General features: G+C 34.9%; 1 protein-coding gene across 1 annotated transcript in view; it reads left to right on the forward strand.

Moving 5' to 3' along the window:
- Robo1 (roundabout guidance receptor 1) overlaps window positions 1-27,266 on the forward strand; it is a 426,986-nt gene that overhangs the window by 347,955 nt on the left and 51,765 nt on the right. The window contains exons 7-17 of the mRNA XM_090331140.1: window positions 2,326-2,334; window positions 7,494-7,618; window positions 7,987-8,158; window positions 13,779-13,984; window positions 15,447-15,528; window positions 15,699-15,867; window positions 15,964-16,130; window positions 20,133-20,254; window positions 21,166-21,397; window positions 22,505-22,626; window positions 26,383-26,554. Coding sequence (XP_090187266.1) covers window positions 2,326-2,334; window positions 7,494-7,618; window positions 7,987-8,158; window positions 13,779-13,984; window positions 15,447-15,528; window positions 15,699-15,867; window positions 15,964-16,130; window positions 20,133-20,254; window positions 21,166-21,397; window positions 22,505-22,626; window positions 26,383-26,554 — 1,578 coding nt within the window. The remainder of the gene's footprint in view (window positions 1-2,325; window positions 2,335-7,493; window positions 7,619-7,986; window positions 8,159-13,778; window positions 13,985-15,446; window positions 15,529-15,698; window positions 15,868-15,963; window positions 16,131-20,132; window positions 20,255-21,165; window positions 21,398-22,504; window positions 22,627-26,382; window positions 26,555-27,266) is intronic.

Genomic DNA, 27,266 nt, shown 5'->3' on the forward strand with positions numbered 1-27,266 from the left:
TAGTGTTAGAGTGCCTGCCTAGCCAGCATGAAGACTTGGGTTCGATTTTTTGGTACCACATACATAGGAAAAGCCAGAAAAGGTGCTGTGGTTCAAGTGGTAGAGCACTAGCCTTGAGAAAGCCCAAGGATAGTGCTCAGGACCTGAGGTCAAGCCCAGGAAAGACTGGCATTCTAGTAATTTTTTTTCTAATATGTTGTGAATTTTGACCTATTTAAATAATTCTAAATTAGTAATTCACTTAGAGTTATTTTTCCAGACTTTTAATTTCATTACTTTAGTGATATCAAGTTTACTTACTTAGATTAATCCAAAAAGTAATTTTACAATACTTGTTGCTTTAAAGGAAAAGCAATGGAGACAATTTGTCTGATCCTCTCTTACAGTTTCAGAATATCTTCACATTTAAAAGACATCAGTTTTATTCATTTTAATAATGGCATTGTCATTATTAAGTGTTACAGAGGAGTTATCATAATGAATACATTTATTTATTTTTTTGAAAATGAGACATCAGTTTTGAAGTCAAAAGAATATATCTTTTCTAACTCTTGTGTTTGGGGTCTAGATTTGTTTTTTTTAAATATTTTTTTATTGTGATTAATAGAAGGGTTACATTATATTCACCAAATAGAAGGTGCATATCTTCACACACATTCATACCCTTTCTCATGACATGGTCTCCATTTCCCTCCCATCCTTCCCCCGCTTATCTTGATTCCCCCTTCCCTATCCAATTTCAAATGACCAATTAAGCACATATAAAATATATCAGATAACAAGGTGAAAAATTGTAACAATATGAGATAACCAAAGGATGGCAAAAGAGATGAGAGATAACATAGTACATTAAGGACAACAGTCACTCATTATATGGCTTTTGTTTCCTTATCCTGGACATCCTTACATTTAGTGTCGTACTATTTGGCCTGATGTCTCTAGATTTTGTTCTATTGTAAATGTCTGCTAGGAGAGCCCAAGGTTTCTACTGATTATGACAAATGAGGGAGACTATTGGGCCTATGTTCCTTTGAGTCTGGCTTACTTCACTTAATATGATTTTTTCTAAGTCTTTCCCTTTCCTTACAAATGGGGCAATGTTCTTTCTGATGGCAGCACAGAATTCCATTGTGTATGAATACCACATTTTGTTGATCCACTCATCAACTTAGGGACATCTGAGTTGGTTCCATTAGATTTGTTTTTTTTTAACTTTGGTACCATGAATGAGTGAAAAATTAGGCTTAATATTTTTTTCTTTAAAAGGGAGAATAATTATTTCACCCTTATAAGCAATATTTGAGTGAAATATATGTTCATGAATTACCTTAAAATAGCTGGCAGAAATTGGCAAGATAACATTTGCTTATCTTTTACAGCTATCTGACATCCCATTAATGATCCTTGTTTTATTTAAAGTGTGAGAATGTGTACTAAGTCTAATTAATTTTGATTTCCTGACAAATATGAGAATCATTGAGTGAAATGTATTGTGGAGTTTTACTGTGTTATTAAAGAGCTTTGCAATTGATAGTAATGAACTTTATTTCTAAAATAGAGAAACAAAATGATTGTTTTTCAAGTGTTTCATGTGTGTATTTAGCTTTTGAATGTTAAAGTACCTCAGTGTTCTAGCATTAATATTAATGTTATTTCCAGTAGACAGGGCTGTAACTTTGTGTCTTCTAATTCATTTACATTTTCTGTGCATCTTCATTACAAACATGCAAGAATCTAAATAGCAAACTTTTTAATCATTTGCTTACTCAAGTTATAGTCATAGAGTAGCAAAATTATCTGGTACTTGTCAGAAATGTAAATTCTTACACCATACTTTTGGCCTATAGATTCATAATCTGTATTTTGAGCAGATTTGAGGACCTATGTGTACAATAATTCATATGTGAAAAGTATGAGTTTAGTGATATATCATTAACACTGTGAAACCTCTAAGATAAATCTAATGATGGAGTTACAGGACTTAACATGCAGCTAAGATTTATAATATAGTTACATTTATTACATGCACAGTGTCTTCACCTGTCACCTGGTAATCAAATTAAAGTTTTATAATTTTCTAAGTACTATAGCCTTGTAGGTCTGCTATTTAGTCATAGTAGTGACTTGAAAATTCATTTTCCTCCAAAGTATCCATGACTGTATTTTAAATTAATTTGTGGATAGCATAAACAATGTACCTAAATATTAATATGTTTTGCCTTATATTAAAAGAAGGATCATTGTTAAGTCAAATTTTGTTACTTTTTCTTTATCATTTTCTGTTTATTTTTATTTATTCCATGTTTTCTTTTTTCTTTGTTTTAGTTGGGTCTGGTAAGTTGACATTTTATTGGCCATCTTCTCATCACCGTGTCACTGTGACTGGAACTTCTCTTCCCCTTTCCATCCATACCCTTCCATGTCCTTCAACCAGTCAGCCTCCATGTTTCACTTGTCCTTGGCCACAGACAGACTGCACAGAATAAAGTCTGCAGGATGTATGGGTAACTGTGACAAAGAAGAAAGGTAATGGGGTTGCTAACTTAATGTCTTTTCAAGTTATGTAATATCTGCATCTTTTAATTCTTCATTCCCGAAATAAATGATAAAATGAGTCCCAGGACTGGATCATAAATACTATTTCAATGTATGCCTTCTAAGAGCAAGATATGTGCATATATTCTTATATGTACATATGTACATACATATATGCACACATATAATATATATACATACACAGAATTTGCCTTTTTTTCTTCAACTTTATTCATAAATCTGTCTGTCTTGGTTGGTGTATTGGGTGGTTCAATAATAGTCATTAAAAGTCTTGTTGAAGAATAGCCCTGTTTCCCATGAAGCCTTTTTCACTCATTTTCATTTTTCTGTGTTAACTCATTTCATTTTATGTATGAAATACTATATAGTGTATCAAAACTGTATTAAAATTAGCTTTGATGAGCATTTTTTACAAATAAAGAGCAATTAATTGGTTTTCTATCCACATACTTAGAGGAAGATGCATTCATCCATTCTTTATGGTTGTCAGAACACCATTTTTAGTGAGTTTTATATCAATGTGCTATGCTAAAGGGTGAGTCAGAACATAAATTTTACCCTAAAACAATATCTCTTACTATTCTTTTAGCTAAAAATTTTAACTAATGTTACAATAGTATCATCTCATATTAATATAGATAGAACATATTGTTCAACAATCTTGATCTAATAACTTGGTATGTGACTTCTTGTAGAGAAACCATAGATAGAAAACTAGGGAAAGCTTTAAATTTAAACAACAATAATAAAGGCTATAAAGAATAGGATGAAAAATAAGCCTAATGTTTATATAATATATTTTTCTGTAATACTGGCAAAGCAGAATAAAAGAATTACAAATTAAATGGAAATATATTTACAATACATGTGCAAAGTGGATAAAATTTGAGCATATCAGCAGTTCTTAGGGTGGGACTGTGTAACTAATCTTTAGTCCATCTACTCAAGGAAGTATCGATTGTAAGGTTGAAAGGAGTGTAGCACAAAGCCAGCAAAAGTTAGCAAGATACCTCAGCTCAACAACAAGCATGATATGATGTTGTACATCTTATTCTCACAGATTCACAAGGCAGAGGTAGGAGATTTACAGCCTAGTACTGGTCAGGAAAAACTACAAGTCCCTATCTGAAAAAATAACTAAAAGCAAAAAATGTCTGGAAGTGTGATTCATCCAATAGAATGCTTATGTGGTAAACATGAGTCCCTGAGCTGAAACTCCAGTACTGCTGTATTCATAACAACAACAAAAACAATCCTTAGAAATTGAGAACACATGAGCATATTATTGAAGATATGCAGAATATCAATGTCAAGGTAATGTAAGGAAAATGTTCATTCAGAAGAAAATCTATTGTTGGTTTTTAGCCACATTAAGAATATGTGAATGCATAGTATTTTGAAATTTAGGAGAAGAGGAAGTCTGTATTCGTGAAAATGTAACTCTCTACCCTATATTTCTGAGCATAATTGGCTATGCTTTTGTATTTTGTATATATTTGTATTTTTTCAGACACTGTAATTTTACTTCTAGGAAACAATCATAAACATATCTGAGGGAGGAATGGTAATTCTACAAGTGTTTTTAATAGTGAAAATTAGGAAAGTCTAAATTTGTAGGACTGAGTATTCAAATCAGGGCATCATGAATGTTGAGAAAAATCAAAATTTAAAACAATGGAAACTGAATAAATAAGGGTTGGGAATGTGGGCTTAGTGGTACAGTACTTGCCTGGCATGCATGAAATCCTGGGTTTTATTCTTCAGTACCAGAAAACTAGGAAAGGCCAGAAGTGTCACTGTGGTTCCAGTGGTGGAGTGCTACCCTTAAGCCAAGGCAGCTTAGGAACAGTGCCCAGGACCTGAGTCCAATCCCCAAGGCTGTTGAGAGAAAACTTGAGTAAATAAGTCCATTTTATATTGACCATTAGGCAACTACTAGAATGATATTTTAACCAGACATTTGTGAATTAGGTAATTAATCCTAGCTACTCAGGATGCTAAAATGTAAGGATTGGGATTCCAGAGCAGCCCAAGCTAAAAGTCTCTGATTATACAAAAATATTAAAGTGGAGCTATCTATGGCTTAAATAGTGGAGAACCAGACTTGAGCAAAAAAGTTACATGAGTGGATATTGCCCTGAATTCAAAACCCAGTCCCAGCACAAAACCGGAGAGAGAGTAGGAGAGGGAGAGGAAAAGGAAGGGAGCGGGAGAGGGGAAAAGACTGAAAGGGCGAGAGAGAAGAAAGGAAAGAGGAGAGAGGGAAAAGGAGATAGCATATTTTAGCACAATATTTTAAGGTAGTACTATTGCATTTTGAAATACTGATGACTTTTCTTTCTTTACCTATTGGTTGTATTTTCCACATTTTCCATATTTGATATATATGGCACTGGCCTTTTTATTATGTTAGGTTTAAGTGTTGTGCCCTTCAAAAAAATCCAGTAAATCACCACAAATCTGACCAATGATCTTCACAATATAAACAAGATAGGCTGAAGACACATTGATACATAAAAAAATACTTAGCCCATTTTATTGCCCTAGAAATATATCTGTGGCTATGGTTTCACTATATTGCTCAGATGAATCTAAGTGATCTTCTAGCTTCAACTGCCCAAATAGCTAGGACTACAGCTATATAGCATCATTCAAGTCAGAAGAAGATTTTTCGAAGTTTTCTTTCTAAGGCCTATCTTGTATCCTTTGTCACTGTGGATGTTGGCTTGAGCATATGCCTACAAAAGAGATTAAGTTCACCTCCAGACAGATATCCTATGTGGAAGGATTGCTTCAGGGTAAATGTAGTTAGCGTAAGGGTTTGTATTCCTTGTTCCCAAATAAGTCTTTGAGGCTTTAAGAGAGCTGGCATTTTATAAAAGAAACAGTCTGGCATACATTCTTAGACATGCTCCTGAGATTTAAGAAAGAGACCACCCGAAGTTTTACTTGACTAAGTGGTTTGAACATTTATACTTTCCTGCTCACATTCCCCTAGTATTGGAAAGTCATGTTCTCCCACTCATCTAATTAATCATGTGCTTTCATTGCATAGAAAGAAACAAAACTCTAGTCTGGTTTTAGTTTCTTATTCAGTCAGTCTTTGCAATTTCTGAGTCTGATTTCTGCATCAATGATTCCATTCCTTGACTTGGATCAGGGCTGCTGCATAGTTCATTCTGGAGGAAAATCCCCAGGCAATGGTGTACATGCCTATTATGATACCTGGATAATCATAACGTTTGCTAAATTCATGAGTAAACCACTCGATTGCAATCACAGGATTGAAAAAAAATTATAAGCTGGGGCCTCAGTGTTTCCAATTTGAACATGAACTAGGTTTCCTAACTTTATATTTTCTTCCCTGTAAGTTAGAGGACATTTGAAAACATTTGACCTGATTTTTGACATCTCCTATAATTTTCTAGTCAAATGGTATAATTTCTACTAAACCTTAGTTTTGAAAAAAAAAAACAGCGTAGAGGAAAACACACTAAACTAGAAGCTAAGACATTTAATTATTTTTGTAGTTTTGCCAGCACGTAATTACAGAAAAATCATTTTCTGGTTTTGTTAATGTTTTGAAGAATTATATGATTTATGTATATATTAAATAGGCTTTACTGTCCTTTTATGATATAGTACATGAACAATTTTTGTAAATGTATATAATTTTGTTTATTATATAAGCTAAACTGCACATATGTGTAAATTAACCAGGTATCTACCTTTCTAATTACTTTTACTAGAAAAGAAATTGTACATTTGTTGGCAGGATAGTGACACATGGACATGATCTGAATGTAATTTTTAAATTTCTGTTTCCTTTACAGAGTTAGCTTCAGCAAGTGACATAAATAACTGAGAGTACTTTTGGGGAAAGGGTTAGAAATAATACAAATGTCTTAAAATGCGGATTAGAAAAGCCCTTTCCTATACAAACTGTCAACCGTCTGGCTTGAAATGTCTGTTCACTTCAGTTGAACTGGGATAAGACAGAAATAATTAGGTGTTTCAGACAGGTGATAAGAGATGCATTTGAAAAGTGAAAACAGTAGGTAAAAAGATTTATTCAGTGCACATTTTTTCCAGGGGGAAAAAAAATCAGCCCCCAAGTAAAAACACAATACACACACACACACACACACACACACACACACACACACACACACACACACACACACACACAGGATCCCTTCCCTTTTGGGCTCTATCAACAAGGCCATCTAATGTTATCAGCTGCCTGTAAGCCCAGTGAAACTGACACAATTTTGTGACTTTCTGTTTACTGCTGGGTGAAGTGGTCATTTATGTCTGGATAAATCAAACAGTTTGGACAAAGCTGGCAATATTTATAATGTCAGGAGGAGCAGATGTTTCAAATTTGCCCTCATTTCCATATATATTCTGTTTGAAGATGTCCTTGCCTATGTAAATGAAGGAGCCTGGTGAATCAGTATTGCTTTAAATTCACTTGTATTCAAGTAATGGGACTGGAGATTTTAAATGGTTGTCAGGAGCTTTTGAATTAAATTAAGGTAATTTTAGGACCTGCCTGCATTAGGAGGTCCTTGTGTATATGATTAAAGTTCATTCACCTTTAAGCAGTTTTAAATGAGAAACAATAATATATATTCATATAAAATTTAGATACATTTTGAGTGTAAAGGGACAAATTGAAGCTCAAGAATTCTTTAGAATAGAGTACTGTTAATCCTAGAAGGTCAAGTAATGAGAACTCTTTACAGTGAAGCTCTGTTTTATTCTATAAATGTGCACTTAATTTAACTTTCAATTCAGGCTGAGAATTGGTGCACGATTACAATTGTACATAGCATGTGGGATAAAATAAAGGCAGCAACTGGAATATCAGGAGACTCTCTCAGGGGCATAACAACCTGATTTTGATTCAGTGTAATTTATTTCATTTCCTTTAGAACCTCCACATTTTGTTGTGAAACCACGAGACCAGGTGGTGGCCTTGGGACGAGCTGTGACTTTCCAGTGTGAAGCAACCGGAACCCCACAGCCTGCTATATTTTGGCGGAGAGAGGGGAGTCAGGTAAAGAAAGATTTTTCTGATTTTTTTTTTAAGCAGCACAGATCATTCCACATATGACAAAGGAAAAACAACAGCCTTTTAAGAAATCTAAGAAATCCAAATGCACTTGGAAATTACAGAATGAGAGAAGACACTTACCTTCATTTTATTTCTCAAAACAGTGTTCTCTGACTAGTTTTGATACACAGGATGATACACAAAAGTTTATTGTTTTATCATGTAATTGTTACTTTTGTTGGAACTAATTCAGAGTCACTGAAACCATGCCTATTGTTTAACACATTTATTTTTAATGCATTTTTAGCTGTGACAAGATATTGTAACCTAACTTGACCTATTCTTTTTTCCTCCCAAATTTTGGGGTTTAGAACCTTCTCTTCTCATACCAGCCACCACAATCTTCCAGTCGATTTTCAGTGTCTCAGACTGGGGACCTCACCATTACAAATGTCCAGCGGTCAGATGTCGGCTATTATATCTGCCAGACTCTAAATGTTGCTGGAAGTATCATCACAAAAGCGTATTTGGAAGTTACAGATGGTAATGTACAACAATTTAGTTTAAATTTTCCATTTATGGTCCGGAGAGTGCCAATAGATATCTCCAACGTTTACATTGTTCCTTACAGCTATTTTGTATATTAAGGGGAATATTGTTAAATCCAAAATTATTACTTTCACTCAATAGTTCTATAAATTTCTGACATCAGCCAGTTTTGTACAGTTTTGACAATTTTATAAAATGAACTTTATGGTGAATATAGTGAAGAGTTCTATATAGGAATATTAATCATGTTTTTGAAATATATTTTATAATACCTATGTAAATTATTATTTCTTCTGCTGCCTCCAAACTTTGGATGTCCAGATTAATTGGTCATAAATTTACTGAGTCTGACAACTCAGAACCCATGTGAATAAGTGTATTTATCTAAATAATCTGATTTAATTATTTTTGAAAATGCCTCTAAACATTATCATGATGCAAAATTTATTTCAGACATGTTAATAGAAGTATACTGTAAGGATATGACAATATTGTCACTTGATACCAAGTATATTATAGATGTATATATTCTATATGGTGATAATGAGAACACAATTTGGGAAGATGGAAGAGAGGGAAAAGGTTGAATATATACTTATGTATTTCTTTACATGTATTTATGATTAAAGTGTAATCTCTCTTTAAATATTATAATGAAAATACCATTTACATGAAATGTACACATTTATATAATTTTCATATAAGAAAAATATACCTAAACTTAAATGAAATATATTTCATGTATTTTTAAGCATAATTCTATAGCTATATATGCACATATAATCAAGAAAAATATGACAGCTTACAAATTAAAATTAAAGGTAAAAGCAAAATAGTGATAATGTCATGGTTGCTTCTAAAAGTAAATTCATTGAAGAAATAGAATCAATAATATCATCTGTATGACCTCATGGGTTCAAAATAATGCAAGTGGCATTCAGCCATGTGTATCTGCATTTTATTTAGTGCTGTGCAATACCCTATTATATAAATACAACAAAATATGTTGAGGTTTGAATTCAGGGCATTGTGCTCTTCCTCAGCTTTTTCACGCTTGGCTGGTGTTCTATCACTTGAGTTATGCTTCTACCTCAGACTCTTTGCTGATTGATTGGACAAAGAATTTCTTGGATTTGTCTGCTTGGGCTAACTTTAAACCTCAATCCTCAGATCTCACACTCCTGAGTAGCCAAGACTGTAGTTCTTATTGTTTCTAGATAATTTTTATGACTTGAACAAAAATTTCTATGTTCCAATCAACATATAATGACTATTTGTGTTTTGACACTAAACCTTTCAGAAAACTGTTAGGAACTTTTAAGAGCATTAAATTTGGAAATTCCATATTCATCCCTGGAAACCAGTTCATTCCCACCTCCTGAATATCAGGTTTTACTTTATTATTTCAGAGAGAAGTGATGGTGGGATTCAAGTACTTTTGAACGTATTATTTTGGTATTGCTTTTTTTTTCCTTTTGCTTTGTTTTAAAGTACATTGGTACTGTTCAAACAACTTATGCATATGGATTCACTTTTGATGGATAACAGTAGTTACTGTGAGTGCTGGCAGTGTCAATATTTATATCTCACCACATCTGATCTGAAGCAGGACAAGTAGATACAGAGTATACCCTTGATAGTGAGTGATGTCAGCATCTTGACCTTCTTTATTGTTTGCAAATAGAACAAAGGGAACAAAAGAATAAAACACGAAGCACAGAGATAGCTGATGTCTTTGAAATATTCCTTCTCTGTAACTGTGGCTAGCACCTAAGAGTGTTGGACCATGCACATTATGTCCACTTCATTGGAAAAAATGTCTAGTCTCTTTATTAATCAGATTTATAAAAAAATAAAGTTAATGAGTTTTAAATGATGAATAAAATAAAATTATTTTTATTCATCTTTCAGTAACTATAGACATATAATGTGTTGATCACATATTAGACCCTGACGTGATCTTGAAAATGAATTTTAACTTGATGAAACAGATGTAAGCTCCAGTATTTTATTTATAAAAGGAAGGTTTGTCAGTGATTGTTTCATTTTGAGAAGTCACTCATCTCCCAGTTTTAGTTCCTTAATTTTTACAAGTGAATGATAATATTTTATAGCCTAATTCAGAGGTTTACAAAATAAGACGGCACCTTCCAAGGTGGATGACAATTGTGAAGGGTTACTCTAATGTTCATTGGTTCATCTATATGAAGTTTTTCATACATGAACCTATGTGTACGTTCTTTCTCACTTGAAATTTCTTCATAAATTACTTTATTTTTAGATCAAACCAATTACATTTTTATGGTGACACAACATTACATTCTAATGGCATAATTACATAACTTTAGTGTAAGATATTTTCATCTTTCATTAAATGTGTAGAATTTTTTTTTACAAAAGTTGCAGAAATAGGGGCGGGGGGTTTGGCCTACTGGTAGAGTGCTTGCCTTGCATACACGAAGACCCGGGTTCAATTCCTCGATACCACATGCATAGAAAAAAAGCTGGAAATGGTGCTGAGGCTCAAGTGGTAAAGTTCTAGCTTTGAGAAAGTCCAAGGACAGTGCTCAGACCATGAGCTCAAGCCCAGGACTGGCAAAAAAAAAATATTGCAGAAATAGCACACTCCCATGTTAAACTCTACTGTTAACAGCACTATACCATTCTACCAATATTGCACCTATACTTAACAATAGTCAGCTACAGATTAGCCATGTTTAAGTAGTGCCAGGAACTATATATATATATATATATGTGTGTGTGTGTGTGTGTGTGTGTGTGTGTGTGTGTGTGTGTGTGTAGACAACACTATTTGACAATATCTGAGGAGTATACTAAAAGAATAATGAAAAGCTATAAGAAGAACTGAGATTTAGACTTAAGTCTATACCAACCAATGGAGTTAGCTTCTCACTTGTAGGCTTTTAAATTAGAGTTTAAATAATTTATAATCAACTATAAGAACATCTCTAGGTTGCTAATAACCTTAGCAATAATAATGTATTCATTAGAAACAATAGTCATTGCCTATTATATTGGACAGTGAAGATGAGGACATCACCACTGAACAACACAATGTGTTTCTGACTCCAGAAATGATGGTGACACTGACATAATTCATTTTAATGAGTTCAATATGACTTACTAGAAATTTGAAATTTGTCTTATAAATTCTAAGCTTGGTAAGTTCTTATATTACATTTCTTTAATATTTTGTGCTAATCAATGATAGCACCATGATTTTACCTATTTAAACTGAAGTTGCCTTAATAAACTCTTGCGTCTTTTAGCTTTGGGGTACCTTATGGTTTTCATACACAACAGTATCATAGTAAAAGGCCTTTTTCAATTTTTGTATTAATTATTCATTTACAACTCCATAGTGTCCAGTCTTCTGGGTTAGAGCAAGTCTTACTATTCACCTTTCATAGAATAAAAAATAATAATAATAGAAATTAGCAGGGGCCGAAAGTGTGGTGTAGTGGTAGAGTGCTTGCCTAGCATGCACAAAGCCCTGGGTTCAATTCTTTGGTAACACATAACATAAAAAAAAAAAACTGGAAGTGGTGCTGTGACTCTAGTGGTAGAGTGCTAGCCTTGAGCATAGAGATGCTCAGAGACAGTGCCCAAATCCTGAGTTCAAGCCTCAGGACTGGGAAGAAATGAAAGAAAAACTACAAATTGCCCATCAAATGAGGTGAACAGAATAACTCACATGAAGTCATGTGGTATCTGTGCAGAAATAAGTGAGAGGTCAGTCTCATCAATAAACTGGGTTAGGACAGAATTGAGGTTTGTTATGAGGCCATGCCTTGCATGGACGCCCTGATTCCAATCCATAGTACAATAAATGAAAAGTATAGATAGAATTGGAAGATGAGGTGTATATCAGGCAAAGATATGAAACAGAAAGAAATCCCCTGGTACTGGGTAAGCTCAAAATATAATAAGACTATAAAACATAAACCATGCCTGTACCGATTTTAATTATAACCAGTTTTGATAAATCACTGTAACTAATTCAATTAATGCCTGGAAATATTTGTACATACATATTTATTCATTCTTATAATCAAGAGAACACAGGTGGTCTTATAAAATCCCAATGCAACCAAGATGTTCACATGTTTTATCGTACATACCAGAAGGCACTTGTAATTTGATTTTAGAAAACCTCAACAGATAATGTAGAAAAGGTTTAAACATGCCAAGCAAAAGAATTACAGGCTTATGCTTTTCAACCATGTAGTATCTAAAACACTCCTGCCAATGTTCAACTTCCAGCCTTTTTCTAATAAATTCCATTGAATTAGAAAACTTTAGACCAATCACCAAGACCCAAAGGAGAAGTGTAAAAGTAGAGTACAAAGTAAACCATTTTGGAATGCACAATTTTAGTAATTATTGTATGATAAATGAGGGACATATTAAAATGAAACTCTAGCTTGTAAAAATCTCTGGTGCATAAAACTTTGAACATGACACATTCAGATTTGCAAATGGTTATCTAATGGTTATCTAATTTGCAGTGGTTATCTGAATTTCTAAGAAAAACTTCTTACTCACTCCACTTTTATATTTGCATCTTATTTTCCATCTGAAACTGATGTCCAGAATTTTGAAAATGAAGTATTGAAGAAAATACTCAATTCTATTTTTTCTCATTCATTTAAAAATGAAATTCACACAGTGTTACATTGACAACCTAACTCTGGAGACTTAGACTATTTCCCAATAATAATAACTTTACCTGAAAGTTTTTAGGTTTTTCAAATTTTTTATATAGTAAGATATGTTTATATAATAATAGTCTTCCATTGTTCCTTTTTGTCGTGGTTAAAACTATCATTATAGGGAAACAGAATTCACAAAAGCGCTTCTGTCTTTTTGAAATTTCTGCATGGGAGAGTGGTATTTGCTCACTTTGGACATCATCTTCAGCTGTCCTTTCCAATCATACTACCAGTGATGAATCTGGGCATTTTTCCAGTTTCTTTGAATTCATTATAATTGTGTAAATTTCACCCCAGAATATTTTAATAGGAAAAAAATCCAAGATTAAAACACACAGGAAATTCAGTCTTATTGATGTGTGTCAATGAGTCTGAATCACCATTTTTAATTCAGAATTGTCAAACATGTTGGCATGGTATCATCAGTTTATTAGTTGGACACAACATAGTAATGAGATGTGAGGTTGGCTTTAGTTCATTCATTAAAACGTATCTCACACTTTTTGTGTGTGATAAATGTTTTTGTTTTCTTGTTTCTCATGTTTCCATTATTCCATTCCCAACCTTGTTGTATCTGTGCTACTATCTGAAATTTTACCTTGTTCCTGAACTATTTGGCAGTCCCTTGATAGTACAGCCATCTTGCTGAGTTAGTGAACAAGCGGTCACTTGAAATGCATACAAAATATCTCGTTTTAATATTTGGAATCAATGCATCCTATAGACACATTCTGAATAATGCATGTCTCCCTGATAAAATTACTTAGTTTAATTATCGTTAGTTTGTTTGGAAGCCTACAGCAACTAAATTGCTGTTACTTGGATGATTAGTAAATTGCTTCCAGTCGCAGAAATCTATTTCCTGTTATTTTCTCTGGCAGTGATTGCAGACCGCCCTCCCCCAGTCATCCGACAAGGTCCTGTGAACCAAACTGTAGCTGTGGATGGAACGCTAGTCCTCAGCTGTGTGGCCACAGGCAGTCCTGTGCCCACAATTCTGTGGAGAAAGGATGGAGTCCTGGTTTCCACTCAAGATTCTCGAATCAAACAGCTTGAAACGGGAGTGCTACAGATCCGATATGCTAAGGTAATCTCAGCCTGGGCTTTGGATTTCCTTTTACTTTGTTTTCATGTCTATCAATTAGTGTCGCAGTCTCTTACCTTTTACAGGCCATGTAAAAGATTTCTAAGATACTACATTATTTGTAGATTTCCCAATGTGTATGTTTGGGATGATTTAATTTGTCCTTTGGTCCGTAGCAAGAAATTTCAGGTCCTAGGAAGCTTTCTCAGACCTATTTCCTAAGAGGAAAATAAATATCAGCACATCTCGCCTTCTTTAATCATCATAGTCACACTCAAGTACTCACTCTACTTTCTAACAGTGGCATGATACAGGAATTTTCTAAAGAAGCCAAGAAAATAGTTTCCAGTACCATGTATTACATTCAGGGTACTTGGACTCTTTCTATTGTGAAATATACAGTTTTACAATTATAGAATACTCTACATGCCAACAAGAGCGCATCAGTGTACATACTGAATGTATTTTTCCAATGAGAATGTTAAATTTTGAAAATCCTATAGGTTTCCCAGGACAGTTTATAGATTCACTTTCCCAGAGCATCACATCTCCTACCTGTTTTTTCGAGACTATCATGTTTTGTTTTGCTTTTGCTTTTTTTATTTCTAGGTCAAGATCAGACAAGTTCCTGAGGCATATGAAAGGAAGTCTTGACAGCAATAAACATAAATACCGATGGCTTTATTGCCTCTTGTGGGTGGCTTCTTTGGAATCTTGGAATAGCTTCCTAGCTCTTATGTGCTACAAAAGTTAATACCTTGTACTTCTTGTGACAATTACTGTGACTGTTTTCTTGCAATTGCTAGAGCAAGATGACAAGATGCTTGCTTAATCAAATGTTACTTAGAGATAGAGTTTTTAGATAAAGAAGAGCTATGGGTTCACTGCACTGCTAATGATTTAGAAACTGAGCCTGAGTCAGTGTAGGCTGACTTTTTTGGCATTCAGTCTTCAGAAAATAGAGAGAGTATATATTCCCATAAGCTTCATACTTTGTAAACTGCCTTTAAGTTTTAGAATTATGAAATGAAACAAAAGAGTGAATTCTTTCAGAAGAAATTCTTTACTCTTTAGTCCATGCAAGAATCACTCCAATAAAATGCAAAATAAGTCTTCTTAGGTGAGGTATAAAACATAAAGATACATTTCAGATTATATCTAGTTTATAAAGATATGATTTATAAATGCATATCTTTATATTATTTGTTTACTGTCCTCTATATATTTATATCTGTATATCTCTCAATACATTTCCCAGATGAGGTTTGTTTGTTTTTTCTTCTTCTTTTTCTTCCTGCAGTATTTTCTTTCGCATAAATAAATATCCATTCAATTCAGGTTTTGGGTCAGCAGGTCTTAAGTGTAGTTATACATATTCATGGGCCATATATAAACCTGTAATCGCTTTTCCAGCCCAGTAAGCTCTTGATTGTTCCAAATATTTATTTTTCGTCTGCCATTGCAGCTGAGTGACACTGGCCGGTACACCTGCACGGCATCAACCCCCAGTGGTGAAGCCACATGGAGTGCTTACATCGAAGTCCAAGGTAAATTGATATTTGTGCCTTAAAATAAAGCAGCTTGTTTACTGACCGATAAATTAATAAAGAAAATGGCCTTGTCTGTGAGAATTACATAAACATGTTGTCTACACTTATGTGCTTGTCTTTACATGAATAAATACCTTTTTTGTGTGCATATCTGTTCCTCTACATAGAATTTGGAGTTCCAGTTCAACCTCCAAGACCCACTGACCCCAATTTAATCCCCAGTGCCCCATCCAAACCTGAAGTTACAGATGTCAGCAGAAACACAGTAACTTTATCATGGCAGCCAAATTTAAATTCAGGAGCAACTCCAACATCTTATATTATAGAAGCCTTCAGGTAGTGAAAAGACATTCTTCCTAGTTTTATTTTTGTTATAATTATTACTATTGACCATTTAAAAGTACATGTTCTAACTTGTGTGTCTATCCTTAGCCATGCATCTGGTAGCAGCTGGCAGACTGTGGCCGAGAATGTTAAAACAGAAACATTTGCCGTCAAAGGACTCAAACCGAATGCAATTTACCTTTTCCTTGTGAGAGCAGCTAATGCATATGGAATTAGTGATCCAAGCCAAATATCAGATCCAGTGAAGACACAAGGTAAATATTTACCAACTTGACCTTGGACACTTACCTATTCTTAAATGTTGCAATTCTGTTGTTGCATCATTTGTTCCATATGCTAGGATTGTGTTTTTTTGCCATCTGCTCTTACTATGTAAGTCACAAATACTGTGTCTACAAACTTATCATTTTTCTCTGTACCCAGAATATAAGCACTGATGATAACAAAGACTTAGAAAAAATCATATTAAGTGAAGTAAGTCAGACTCAAAGGAACTTAGGCTCAATGGTTTCCCTCATTTGTCATAATCAGTAGAAACCTTGGGCTCTACTAGCAGAGATCTGCAATACAGCAAAACCTTGATACATAAGACCATATAGTATGAAGCTAATTGAAAGGACCTCCAGGATATTGAAAGAATCACAAACTTCTGAAGCCAGAAATGGTGCTGTAGTTCCAAGTGGTAGAGCAGAGCTCTACAAAAGAGCAAAAGATCTCAGGGACAATACCCAGGCCTCTAGTGCAAACCCCATCACCAGTACCACCACCACCAACAACAAGAAATTCATCTGTCCAACAAATAGAGAAATCATGTATCCTTGTTGAAGTTACATTACCAGAGGTAAACTTGTCAATTAGTTCCAAGGTGATGAGAAGATATTTTTTTCCTAGTTTCTGATATAGTCCTTTCTATTACAGTTAAAAATACTTTTCTGGGGAAAGCCTTTTTCGTGTGTGTCAGAATTTACAGAGAAAGCAAGATGCCAAGTTGTAGAACATGCCCACATCTGTCTCTTGCCGTGTGAACCCAACACACCCAAATGCCGATATTTGCTCTTATGAGTCACCTCGTCAGAGGCATTAATAGACTTAGATGGAGCCTGCCTCAAGGCAATTTGAGGTTTTCAATATTAGATACGCATTAGTAAAGAATGCAGAGGCTAGGACAGCTGGAAAGTGAATTTAAACGTGTCCCCATGGCACAGGCCTGTATCTGTCCAGTGGGCTAAGAGTTGGCCTCCACTCCTACAAATGGCTTTGTAATCCATGTCCTCATTTGTATGTGAAGAGGAGTGAATATTTCATCTGAACACTTAAGTTGTTCGTTGTTTTCTTAAAGTATATTCTTCGCAGCAGTAGCTCATGGAACAACCTAAGTGAAATGATTCCATCTTAGGTAGAAGACTGAAATATAAGGAAAGAGACACTTTAAATAAGGAAACAGCTCTTTTATGTTTATTTATTTATTTTTTGCCTGAACACTGTCCTTGGGCTTTCTCAAGGATACAGCCCTACCACTGGAGCCACAGAACCAGCTTTTTTTTTTTTTTCCTATGTACGTTGTCTAGAGGAATCAAACCCAGGTCTTTGTGCATGTTAGGCAATCACTCTACCACTAGATCAAATTCCCAACCCCGGAAACAGCTTTTTCAAAAAAATTACGACATTTCATCTCTGTTCTTCAGTCTAGCAGTGAGTTGGCCTTAAGAAAGTTAGTCCTTCTGAGCAACTGTCTTCTCACTTACACATTAGGCTCCATAAACCCAATGCCTCACAATGGACACAGGGGAAATTAATATATGAGTATAGAAGATCAAATCCTTTAGTGTTTTATGTCATAACAGATGTGCTTCTTTGGATGTCTAGACTAAAAATAAAAAAAAATTCATAAATTGGCAAGTATTATAAAATGAAGACAGACAGCTAGTGAGCCAAGTGTGAGTAGTAATTAAACACTTCCTGACAGCCTGGAATGATGGACCAGCACTAACAAGATTAAAATTAATAGAGCAAATTTTAAAATCTGGTACTTCAAGTGAGGTTTAAAAAGTAGTTATGAAAAGGTAGACTCAGAACACCAAGCTTTAATGGGAGGGAAAAGATCTGCTCGTGAGGCTCCAAGAAGTGGGTAGACTTGAGGCTTCGAAGTCAGTTAAATCACCTATGTGAGCTAAGTGTTGTAGTTACAAAACAAAATTTGCCTTTTCTGAGATTGACAGAATCATATATGGATCAAGGAATCTTAGCCCTTTTACTCAAAACTGGTCATATTACACATGAATAATGTGTTTGTTATGAGCCTACATTTTCAGATGGATTGTAAGACTTTTATGTGTACTGGGAATTGAACCCATGGTTTTACATACACTAGGCTTCAGTAAAGAGGATAGTCACTGGAGCTGATATTTTCATAGGAAAACAAACATAAAACATTTGATATCATGTGTATCCAATTTTTTTTTTAATTGAAAGAGGCATGATATCCTTTTCTAACCACATACAGTGATTTCTGTATAGAACATATATGCCAATTCTAACTCTAAGCAATAGAAAAGGACCAAATATTAGAAGTACCTGAGTCATAGTCCATTATTTAATTTTCAGGTTGCCTTTCAGATACTATAAAACCCAGCCAAGGATCATGCCTATAGTGTAAATATATGAAACAAAAAACCTAAAAAAATAATCTCATCGGAGGCCACAGTATGGAAAAGTCATAAAGAGGGAAAATCATGGCTGGAGAAAATTCAGGAAAGACTAGTTCGTTCACTTACAAGGGAGTGCACAACATTATATACCAGTTTGAGAAACAGAATAGTAAAAATGTCTTCCCCAGATACAAATTTTGAATTATGACCTGATGACAAATATTAAATGTATGAGTACTTGGCCACTGCTCAAGAGTCAGGAGACCTTTGTCCCTAAAACAGGATTTGTTAAGAGAATGGAAAGAAACTGCATAGCTGAATAGCTAGGGGGAAATGGTAGTTATTATTTTCATGTAATTACTAGTCAGAACTATCATAAATCCATATCACCTCTTCTTGCCATATATTTGAGTCCACATTTTAAGAGAAATATACATGTACACAGAATGCAACTGTATACTGCACACATAAGATATATCATTTATTTCATATCATGAGTGAGTCTTAAACAACCTTTCCTCACTTATGTTTTGGGATTGAAGACACAATTGGCTAAAACACTAAGATTTCCTATGAGTCTAATTCCTGTTCGGAAAGTTCTTTATCCTTTTAGACACTTTTTTTCAGAAGAGAATAACAAAAGGATTGATGTTTCTTATATCTCTATTTCCAGCTACACAAGAACATCACTCTTTGAAGTCAAACAGGGCAAAAAGTTAGTCAGACTCCATCTCAGTTAAGAAGCTGAACGTTGGGGCCCTGGGAATTTGGCCTAGTGGTAGAGTGCTTGCCTAGCTTAAAAGGTCCATGTTTGATTCCTCAGTACCTCATACACAGAAAAGGCTGGAAGTGGTGCTGTGACTCAAATAGTAGAGTACTAGCCTTGTGAAAGCCCAAGGACAATGCTCAGGCACTAAGATCAAGCTCCAGGACTGGTTAAAAAAAAAAAAAAAAAAGCTGATCACCCCAGCTAGGCAGAAGGCTTGGGTGAGAGGATCAGTTCTGAAGTTGAACTCTGGACAAGATCATAAAACCCTACTGATAAACTAACTAAAAACATACAACAAAAAGAAACCTGTATGCATGGTTCAAATGGTAGAACATCTGCATGACAGAAACTAGGCCCAATACCACCAAAACAGAACACAAGTTATACTTGGTAGAGAAAGGAATCTTCCACTTTCCTTCACATCATCGAATAAGACATGAGTTCTCTACTTTCCTTGCTTGAGTTTAGCTATTTATCTCCATGCTTCCTGCTAAGTTGTTGGGCTGAAGGTTCTCAGTCCTTCCAAATCTTGATTAGTTAGGGTTATTGCAGAATGTCATAGTCTACTATGAGGGTAAGGCTCAATGTTCTTCATTGCATGAAGGTAAAGTTCTTCAACCAAAGAGTTACCGTGGTTATCTTAGCTTCTGCCCTTTGCATCATTACCTACCTCTCTGACGCTCTCCCCCACATCGATCCTTCTTCTGACCAAAGCTTGTCCTCACAGCCCTAGTCCCGTCCTCCCTAATAGTTGCTCTAAAGGAAAGGCTTGTTGCTCCCTCTTGATTCCATGCAGTAGCACTGTGAAGGCCCTGACACTGTTTTGTGAATTGTTACAGATGTCCCACCAACAAGCCAAGGAGTGGACCACAAGCAAGTGCAGAGGGAACTGGGGAATGTTGTCCTGCATCTCCACAATCCTACCATCCTCTCTTCTTCTGCCATTGAAGTGCACTGGACTGTGAGTTGTTGATGTATTTGTAGTTTTAACAAGCAGATGGAGAGAGAGAGAGAGAGAGAGAGAGAGAGAGAGAGAGAGAGAGAGAGAGAGAGAGAGAGAGAGAGAGAGAGAGGAGAAAGAATATGAAATTTAGCTACCTGTTCAACACCAGTAATAAGTGCATGATGTGAGCTCTGTGTATGATGGTTGCTCTGGTGTGGCTTTAAGCAGGGGCTACTTTCTTCTTTGTGTATACTTTGTGAACATTGCCATTATTTGTGGAAAGAGGCAGGATATCCTCTGCAATAGACTCACCCTAACAGATGTGTAAAACTGAAAACTACTTGGGCTGGGACTTTAGCCTAGTGGTAGAGGACTTGCCTAGCCTGCATGAAGACCTGGGTTCGATTTCTCAGTACCACGTAGATAGAAAGAAGCTGTAAATGGTGCTGAGGCTCAAGTGGTACAGCTCTAGCCTTGAGAAAGTCCAAGGACAGTGCTCAGGCCCTCAGCTCAAGTCCAGGCCTGGCAAAAAACAACAACAACAAAAACCTGAAAACTACTAGATAGTGCATGTAAAACAACTACTTGAAAAAAATCAAAGTAGTAAACACATCCCTTCAAACTTCAGGCATGTCTTAGATGACAAATCTCAATATTACCACAATTCTTTGTATTCCATTTCTGCACAAAAGTGAGAGATTGATTAGTAGAAACTTCTATCACCTTACAGTGTGTGTGTGTGTGTGTGTGTGTGTATGTGTGTTAAGGCATTTGCTTATATGAACTAAAAATCTATAGCCTAGAACCCAATAGAAATTTTGTTCACATTTCTGGCCTATTTTTTTTTTACCATTTCCCAACAAAGCAATATAATTGATGAATACTTAACATTTTTAAGATTATTATTAATATTATTATTATTTTAATAGGTGGACCAACAGTCCCAGTACATTCAAGGATATAAAATTCTCTACCGCCCATCTGGGGTCAGCCATGAAGAGTCAGAGTGGTTAGTTTTTGAAGTGAGAACACCAACCAAAAACAGTGCAGTCATCCCTGATCTCAGAAAAGGCGTCAACTATGAAATTAAGGCTCGCCCTTTCTTCAACGAGTTTCAAGGAGCAGATAGTGAAATCAAATTTGCTAAAACATTAGAAGAAGGCAAGTATGGTGAAGTGTCCACTGTATTATCTTCATTAGGCCTTTATTGCCTCAGTTGGAGTGGTTAAAACAGGTTTAGCATGAAATTCATTATTAACTGTCTTGCTGTCAAGTGTTATAGCTTGCTATGCGAATTTTGGTAATGAGGGCAAATATAAGAAACACCTAAATTTTGTAATGATTGATTCTTTTCAGTCATGACCTGCAAGAAAAATAATGTACACATACAGATGTTATTGCTTCCCATGACGTACAGGGGGTGTATTAAGTTTTTTAGATTGAAAATTTACATTTAAAGATGAACATTTTTCGGTTTTGCTTGTTTCCCTTTGCATGAATGATTTGTAACTCAGAAGAATCATAGTTTGGTTTGCCCGTGACTTTCCAAAGTTAGCATTTTCTCTTTCTGACTTGTGCCCTTGAAAACCCCGCAATTCTGGGTACGCTAGGATGGCTGGCCATATTATAACTGGAAATTAAAATGCCATATTTACATACATGTAAGGAAACTGTTATAGACCACAGGCATCTTTGTGACAATAACACATTTTTCCCTAATTAGTATTTCTGACTTACTATATAAAATGACAGTACATGGCTAGTATGAATGTTGAGCATGCTTCTCTCATACTTTTGAATTTTTTTTATCGTGGGGCACTATCCCTGAGAATTTTAAGTCAAGACTACCACCCTACCCCTTGAATCACAGGGCCATTTCCAGTTTACTAGTGATTAATTAGATAGAAGAGTCTCACGGACTTTAAGTGCCAAGACTGGCTTTGAACCATGATCCTTGTATCTCAGCCTCCTGAGTAGCTAGGATTACAAGCATGAACCACTATGTCTGGCTACTTTTGAATCTTTTTAAGGCTTTTGGCATGACTTCACAATGTTTTGTGTAAACCATGTATATAGTATTAGTTTGGGAAAATTCCCAGTCACAGTTCTTTAACATAACTGGTAAAACAAGTAAATTGAGATTATTGAAGCTTGGATAATATGTATTTTAAAATGCATATATACATATAATGTTTATATCATATTAATGTCCTGAATTCAGTGTCTTATAACACGTGGTAATAATCTACCTTTTAAAACAATTTCTAGCCCCAAGCGCCCCGCCTCAGAGTGTAACTGTTGCAAAAAATGATGAAAACGGAACTGCAATCCTTGTTAGCTGGCGCCCACCTCCAGAAGATACCCAAAATGGAATGGTCCAAGAATATAAGGTAACACAGATATGCTAATATACAAAAGACACACGCCCTCTCTACCATCAAAACCACCTCTACTCGAAAAAAACCAAAATCTGGTTAAATTGTTTGCAGATATTTGGCGCCATCTGCTGGTTTAACTACCAACTTGTAAAACTAATTAAAAATGCCTTTCTGTTGATGTGATCTTGAAGTAATTTTCTTTGTTTGAAAAGCTGCTTGAAAACCAGTACTTTAAAATAATTTAAGACAGTCAAAGATTTTGTAATTGCCTCTAATTTTACAATGATAGGAAATTTAAATTTCATAGGTTTTTTTCTTCCTAATACATAGTTTAAAACTATCCAGAATTAGATTGTTCTGTGAAGTTGAACATTTGGTCAAATTCTGTCAGCATGAATGGATTACTTGATTTATTTATTTTCTAACATGGGGAAATATTTGTTGTACATAAATTTTTCTATTAACTTTGTTTTATGTCTTGGACATAATTTGTTGATTTTATATATATATGAAAAAATCCAAAAATACATTATTATCAAATAACAGTATAATTATTCCAGAAAGGTATTTTACCTATGGAATAATCAACTCTATCCAATGAATATAAGCAGTGTTAACTCATTGTAAGCAAATACTTTAAAGCATGCCACGATGCATCAAAAACTAAATAAGAAATATAAAATCTTATCTGGCGAATATAATGTAACCCTTCTATTAATTACAATAAAAATATATGAAAAAAAGAAGTATAAAATCTTGTCAGAAAAGTGTTTGAACCTATCCTATTAATCAGTCTATATCACAGGAGAACCTTAATTACCTCCAAGAAATGAATACCTGATGGAATAAATCAGTAACACCTCTCACAGAAAACTGGCTGAAGTGTAGTTTTTTTTCAACATTTATGTAAATATCTTATATACCGGAATAATTTTAGCTTGCAAAACATATGCTTTTGTGTCTAGTAACTTGAATTTCTTTGATTCCTGGGTATTTTTTTCTCGTTGCTAGTTCATTATGATATTTAGATTAATATATTTCACTTGGGACTATTTCAAACTGTGTTTAAGGTGTGCACGGAGCTTAGGAGCATGAAAGAAAATGCTCACTGAAGATGGAAGATGACGACACTTTTGATGTGTGTCTGCAGATATTACTGTGGTTAGGGACATGGCTCCTGACCTTGAAGAGTATCCCAACTACAGGCCAGCACCAAAATCTCTAGTAGAAACATGTTGCAAGTAACCATACCTACCCACAGCCTCAGAGATTATGCCTTAGTTGTCTGATAGAGGCTCTTGCATATGGATTTTAGTAAGGCTGGATGATTTTCATTTATATCCTTAGTTGTGGTACAAATAAAGAGTTTTAGGATTTTTGAGGCAAAAATTAGTTTGTATAGTAACTGAGTATGCTAAGTGTAGTGTTGGGTATGATATTAACTTAAAAATGACCTCTAAAAACAAATAGAAGGTTATCTCATGAAATTTGGATTACATATATACAATGTCCACATATGCTTATCTATTCTTATACGCATGTATATTTACACATGTGTTCCCAAATGTGTATGGGTACAGTAACAATACAAATTGGAAGGAAAGGGAAAATGGGAACCGGATGGAGGAGGGGAATTAGCACAGTGTACTATGCATATAGGGAAATTCACAATGAAACTTCTTTACATGACAAATACATGCTAATTCAAAGAGGAATTGGTGTATTAATAAGTCTACTTTAAAAAATATTATTTAAAATACTACCATCAATGCATTGTGTAGGTTTTATTTCAAATAAGACTTTCAAGTGTAAAAGTCTTCAGAAAACAAAATAATATCTATGAATGTCAAGGTTATTTCAATCCTTGGGCCTGTCAGCATGCTGTATGTTTCAGTCTGGTAAAATAGACTGTTGTAGAAGATTCTTAAGGGTCTAAAATAAGGCAACATCTCAGGTCTCTGGCAAAATTGTGTAACGTAGGCATTTTCCCTTAAGAGTCAAAACTCATTTCTCTCTTCAAGAAATGTGAAAGGGTAGATTTCACTTAACTTCATGGTCAATTTAAAATAATAAAATGCCTTTCAGGACCTGATTGACTGGTACAAAATCAGTTTGTGGCATTTGGTTCAGCTGTGTAATGTAATTGAGGAAGAAAATTCACAAAGGAGTCTTCTATTTTTAAATGGTCAGATCCTGATACAGTCTCTGACTGTAGTGCATCACAACTATATTAAAATAATATTAGCTTCCTAAAGAGAAAAGTTAAGGGTTATTGCCCAAGTGATAGAGGGCACCAGTGTTTTTCGATTTCCTTTAAATTCTGTTTCCTATTAGGGGTTTGGACAATAGCCTACTTGAAGCCGAGCCTACGTATGGCTTCAGGGCATCAGAAGGAGTACAGAACAAGCTTTACTTTCGTATTGGTCATTTTTGTGTGGACCTGAGTCCAAATTTTGTCATGCCTACCTCCAAGCTCTTAACACTGTAAAAGCTGTCTTTGTGGTGACTCCTATAATAAAATCTGATGTAAGAATTATAGCATAATTCAACATTTTTAGTTTTCAAAAGATAACATGCTGTCTTAAAAATATCAGAGCATGATAAATGATAATTTTGTTACTACAGGAATGTTCATAACGGACATCAAGTGTGTATTGTTCTTTATGACATCCTAAATGTAAGAGAGACTAATATTCCAATTTAAAAATTATCGTGTTTATTTCTTGCACTGATATAACAGTTGGACATACTAGATGCTGAATCCATGATGTTGTTCAGTTCTGTTTTATTGCTGAAAACCCTATTTTTACAGAGTACTCTAGATTATTCCCAAGTTCTCCTTCCTTTTCTTGGGTTTGATATAAAGGTGGTTTGATAGCAACAATTCCCTGCATTTCCAAAACAGAGAGCTGCTGAGGCATCTGCTTGTGTACTGTGTTGTCACTCTGAACCACACTCACATGCAGATGCCCTATGCAAAATTATTATCATTTTCCTGTGTTTTAAGATTCTACAGGATACTTCTAAAATTGTTTCTTATCAAATAGTGTGTATAGGCAAAAGAAAAAAAACACTTAATATTAGCTGATGAATACCTGATTTTATATGTACATATGCATATATGCATACATATGTGTATATAATTTTATCTATATAATTTCACATATACATGAAATTTTGATATATGTGAATTTCACATATATCTGAAAGTGATAAAGAAACAAATATTCATAGGTATAATAGAAAAATATATACTATATATGCATACATCTTATAAAATTTAAAGTAAGAGCTTGGAAGAAATGTGTGAGAAAATGTAGAGATCTTGACATTATGACTAACACTGCATTTTATTGTAAGACTCTACTTAGAACTAGGTCATGGAGAAGAATGACTTTTTTTTTTTTGCCAGTCTTGGGGCTTGAGCTCAGGGCCTGAGCACTGTCCTTGGATTTTTCTCAAAGCTAGTACTCTACCACTTGAGCCACAGCAACACTTCTAGTTTTTTCTGTGTATCTGGTACTGAGGAATCCACATCTTCACGCATGCTAGGCAAGCACTCTCCCAACTAGGCCAAACTCCCAGCCCGGGAAGAATGACTTTTAAGACTTCTTATATGATTCAAGTTAGTTCTGAATTCTGTGTGAGCCTAAAACACATCTAAGACAGACTTGTTCTTACTGGAATTTAGATCATTTTATAGAAGACTGATCTTTCACACTGATACAAATCACTTATCAGTGTACCTTTTTTCCTGTGCTTGTCTAGGTTTGGTGTCTGGGCAATGAGACGAGATACCATATAAACAAGACTGTGGATGGCTCCACTTTTTCTGTTGTCATTCCCTCTCTGGTTCCTGGAGTTCGATATAGTGTGGAGGTGGCAGCCAGTACAGGGGCTGGACCTGGAGTGAAGAGTGAGCCTCAGTTCATCCAGTTAGGTGAGTGTGTGGATCACTTAACCTGTCACCCATTCTGCTTTGCTTTAGTTTTGCAAGAGGCCAAGCTGTATGTGGATTACAAATACATTGGAGTTATTTAAAATGTAGGTAAGTATAAGTAAGCACAGTCTTGCATTGCTTACCAATGGGGAGATATGCTAATCAAGTCCTTGTTAGGCATTTTTGTCATCATGTGAACATCGTAGTCACACTAGTACTATAGGAACCCACCTCCTTTGATATGGTACATGACTGTAGCTACTTCACAACAAAACCTTAATTTACCCCCATCATTTCCATCAAAGGGCCTTTCATATTTACAGTCAGTCTTACACTTTGTCCAATGGTATTCACTCGTCTATTCAAGAAACAGAGCAGCAGGAGTACTTCACCGAACAAGAAAGGCAAATTCTATGCCCTCATGGAAACTTGTAGCCATTATTCAGATTCAAGTACATTTAATAAATAAATAAATAAAAACATCTTCCAGGCAAATCCCAAACTAGACATTGGTAATATACAGCTAGATGCAATTTAATATAAAAGATGGAAGAAACAAGTTATCTTGAGAAAATAGTTGAGAGTCACACATATGGCCACATTTTTCAGGGAAATGTCAATAGTAATTTTGTTAAATTAGACTTGCACTTTGTGTTGCTCTGTGCAGTGTTGCTATTTTCCATTTTTAGGATATGTGACCTTACCGCCTAGT

The sequence above is a fragment of the Megascapheus bottae genome, chromosome 1 (assembly GCF_031878675.1).
Source record: "Megascapheus bottae isolate mThoBot1 chromosome 1, mThoBot2.hap1, whole genome shotgun sequence".
Taxonomy (NCBI): domain Eukaryota; kingdom Metazoa; phylum Chordata; class Mammalia; order Rodentia; family Geomyidae; genus Megascapheus; species Megascapheus bottae.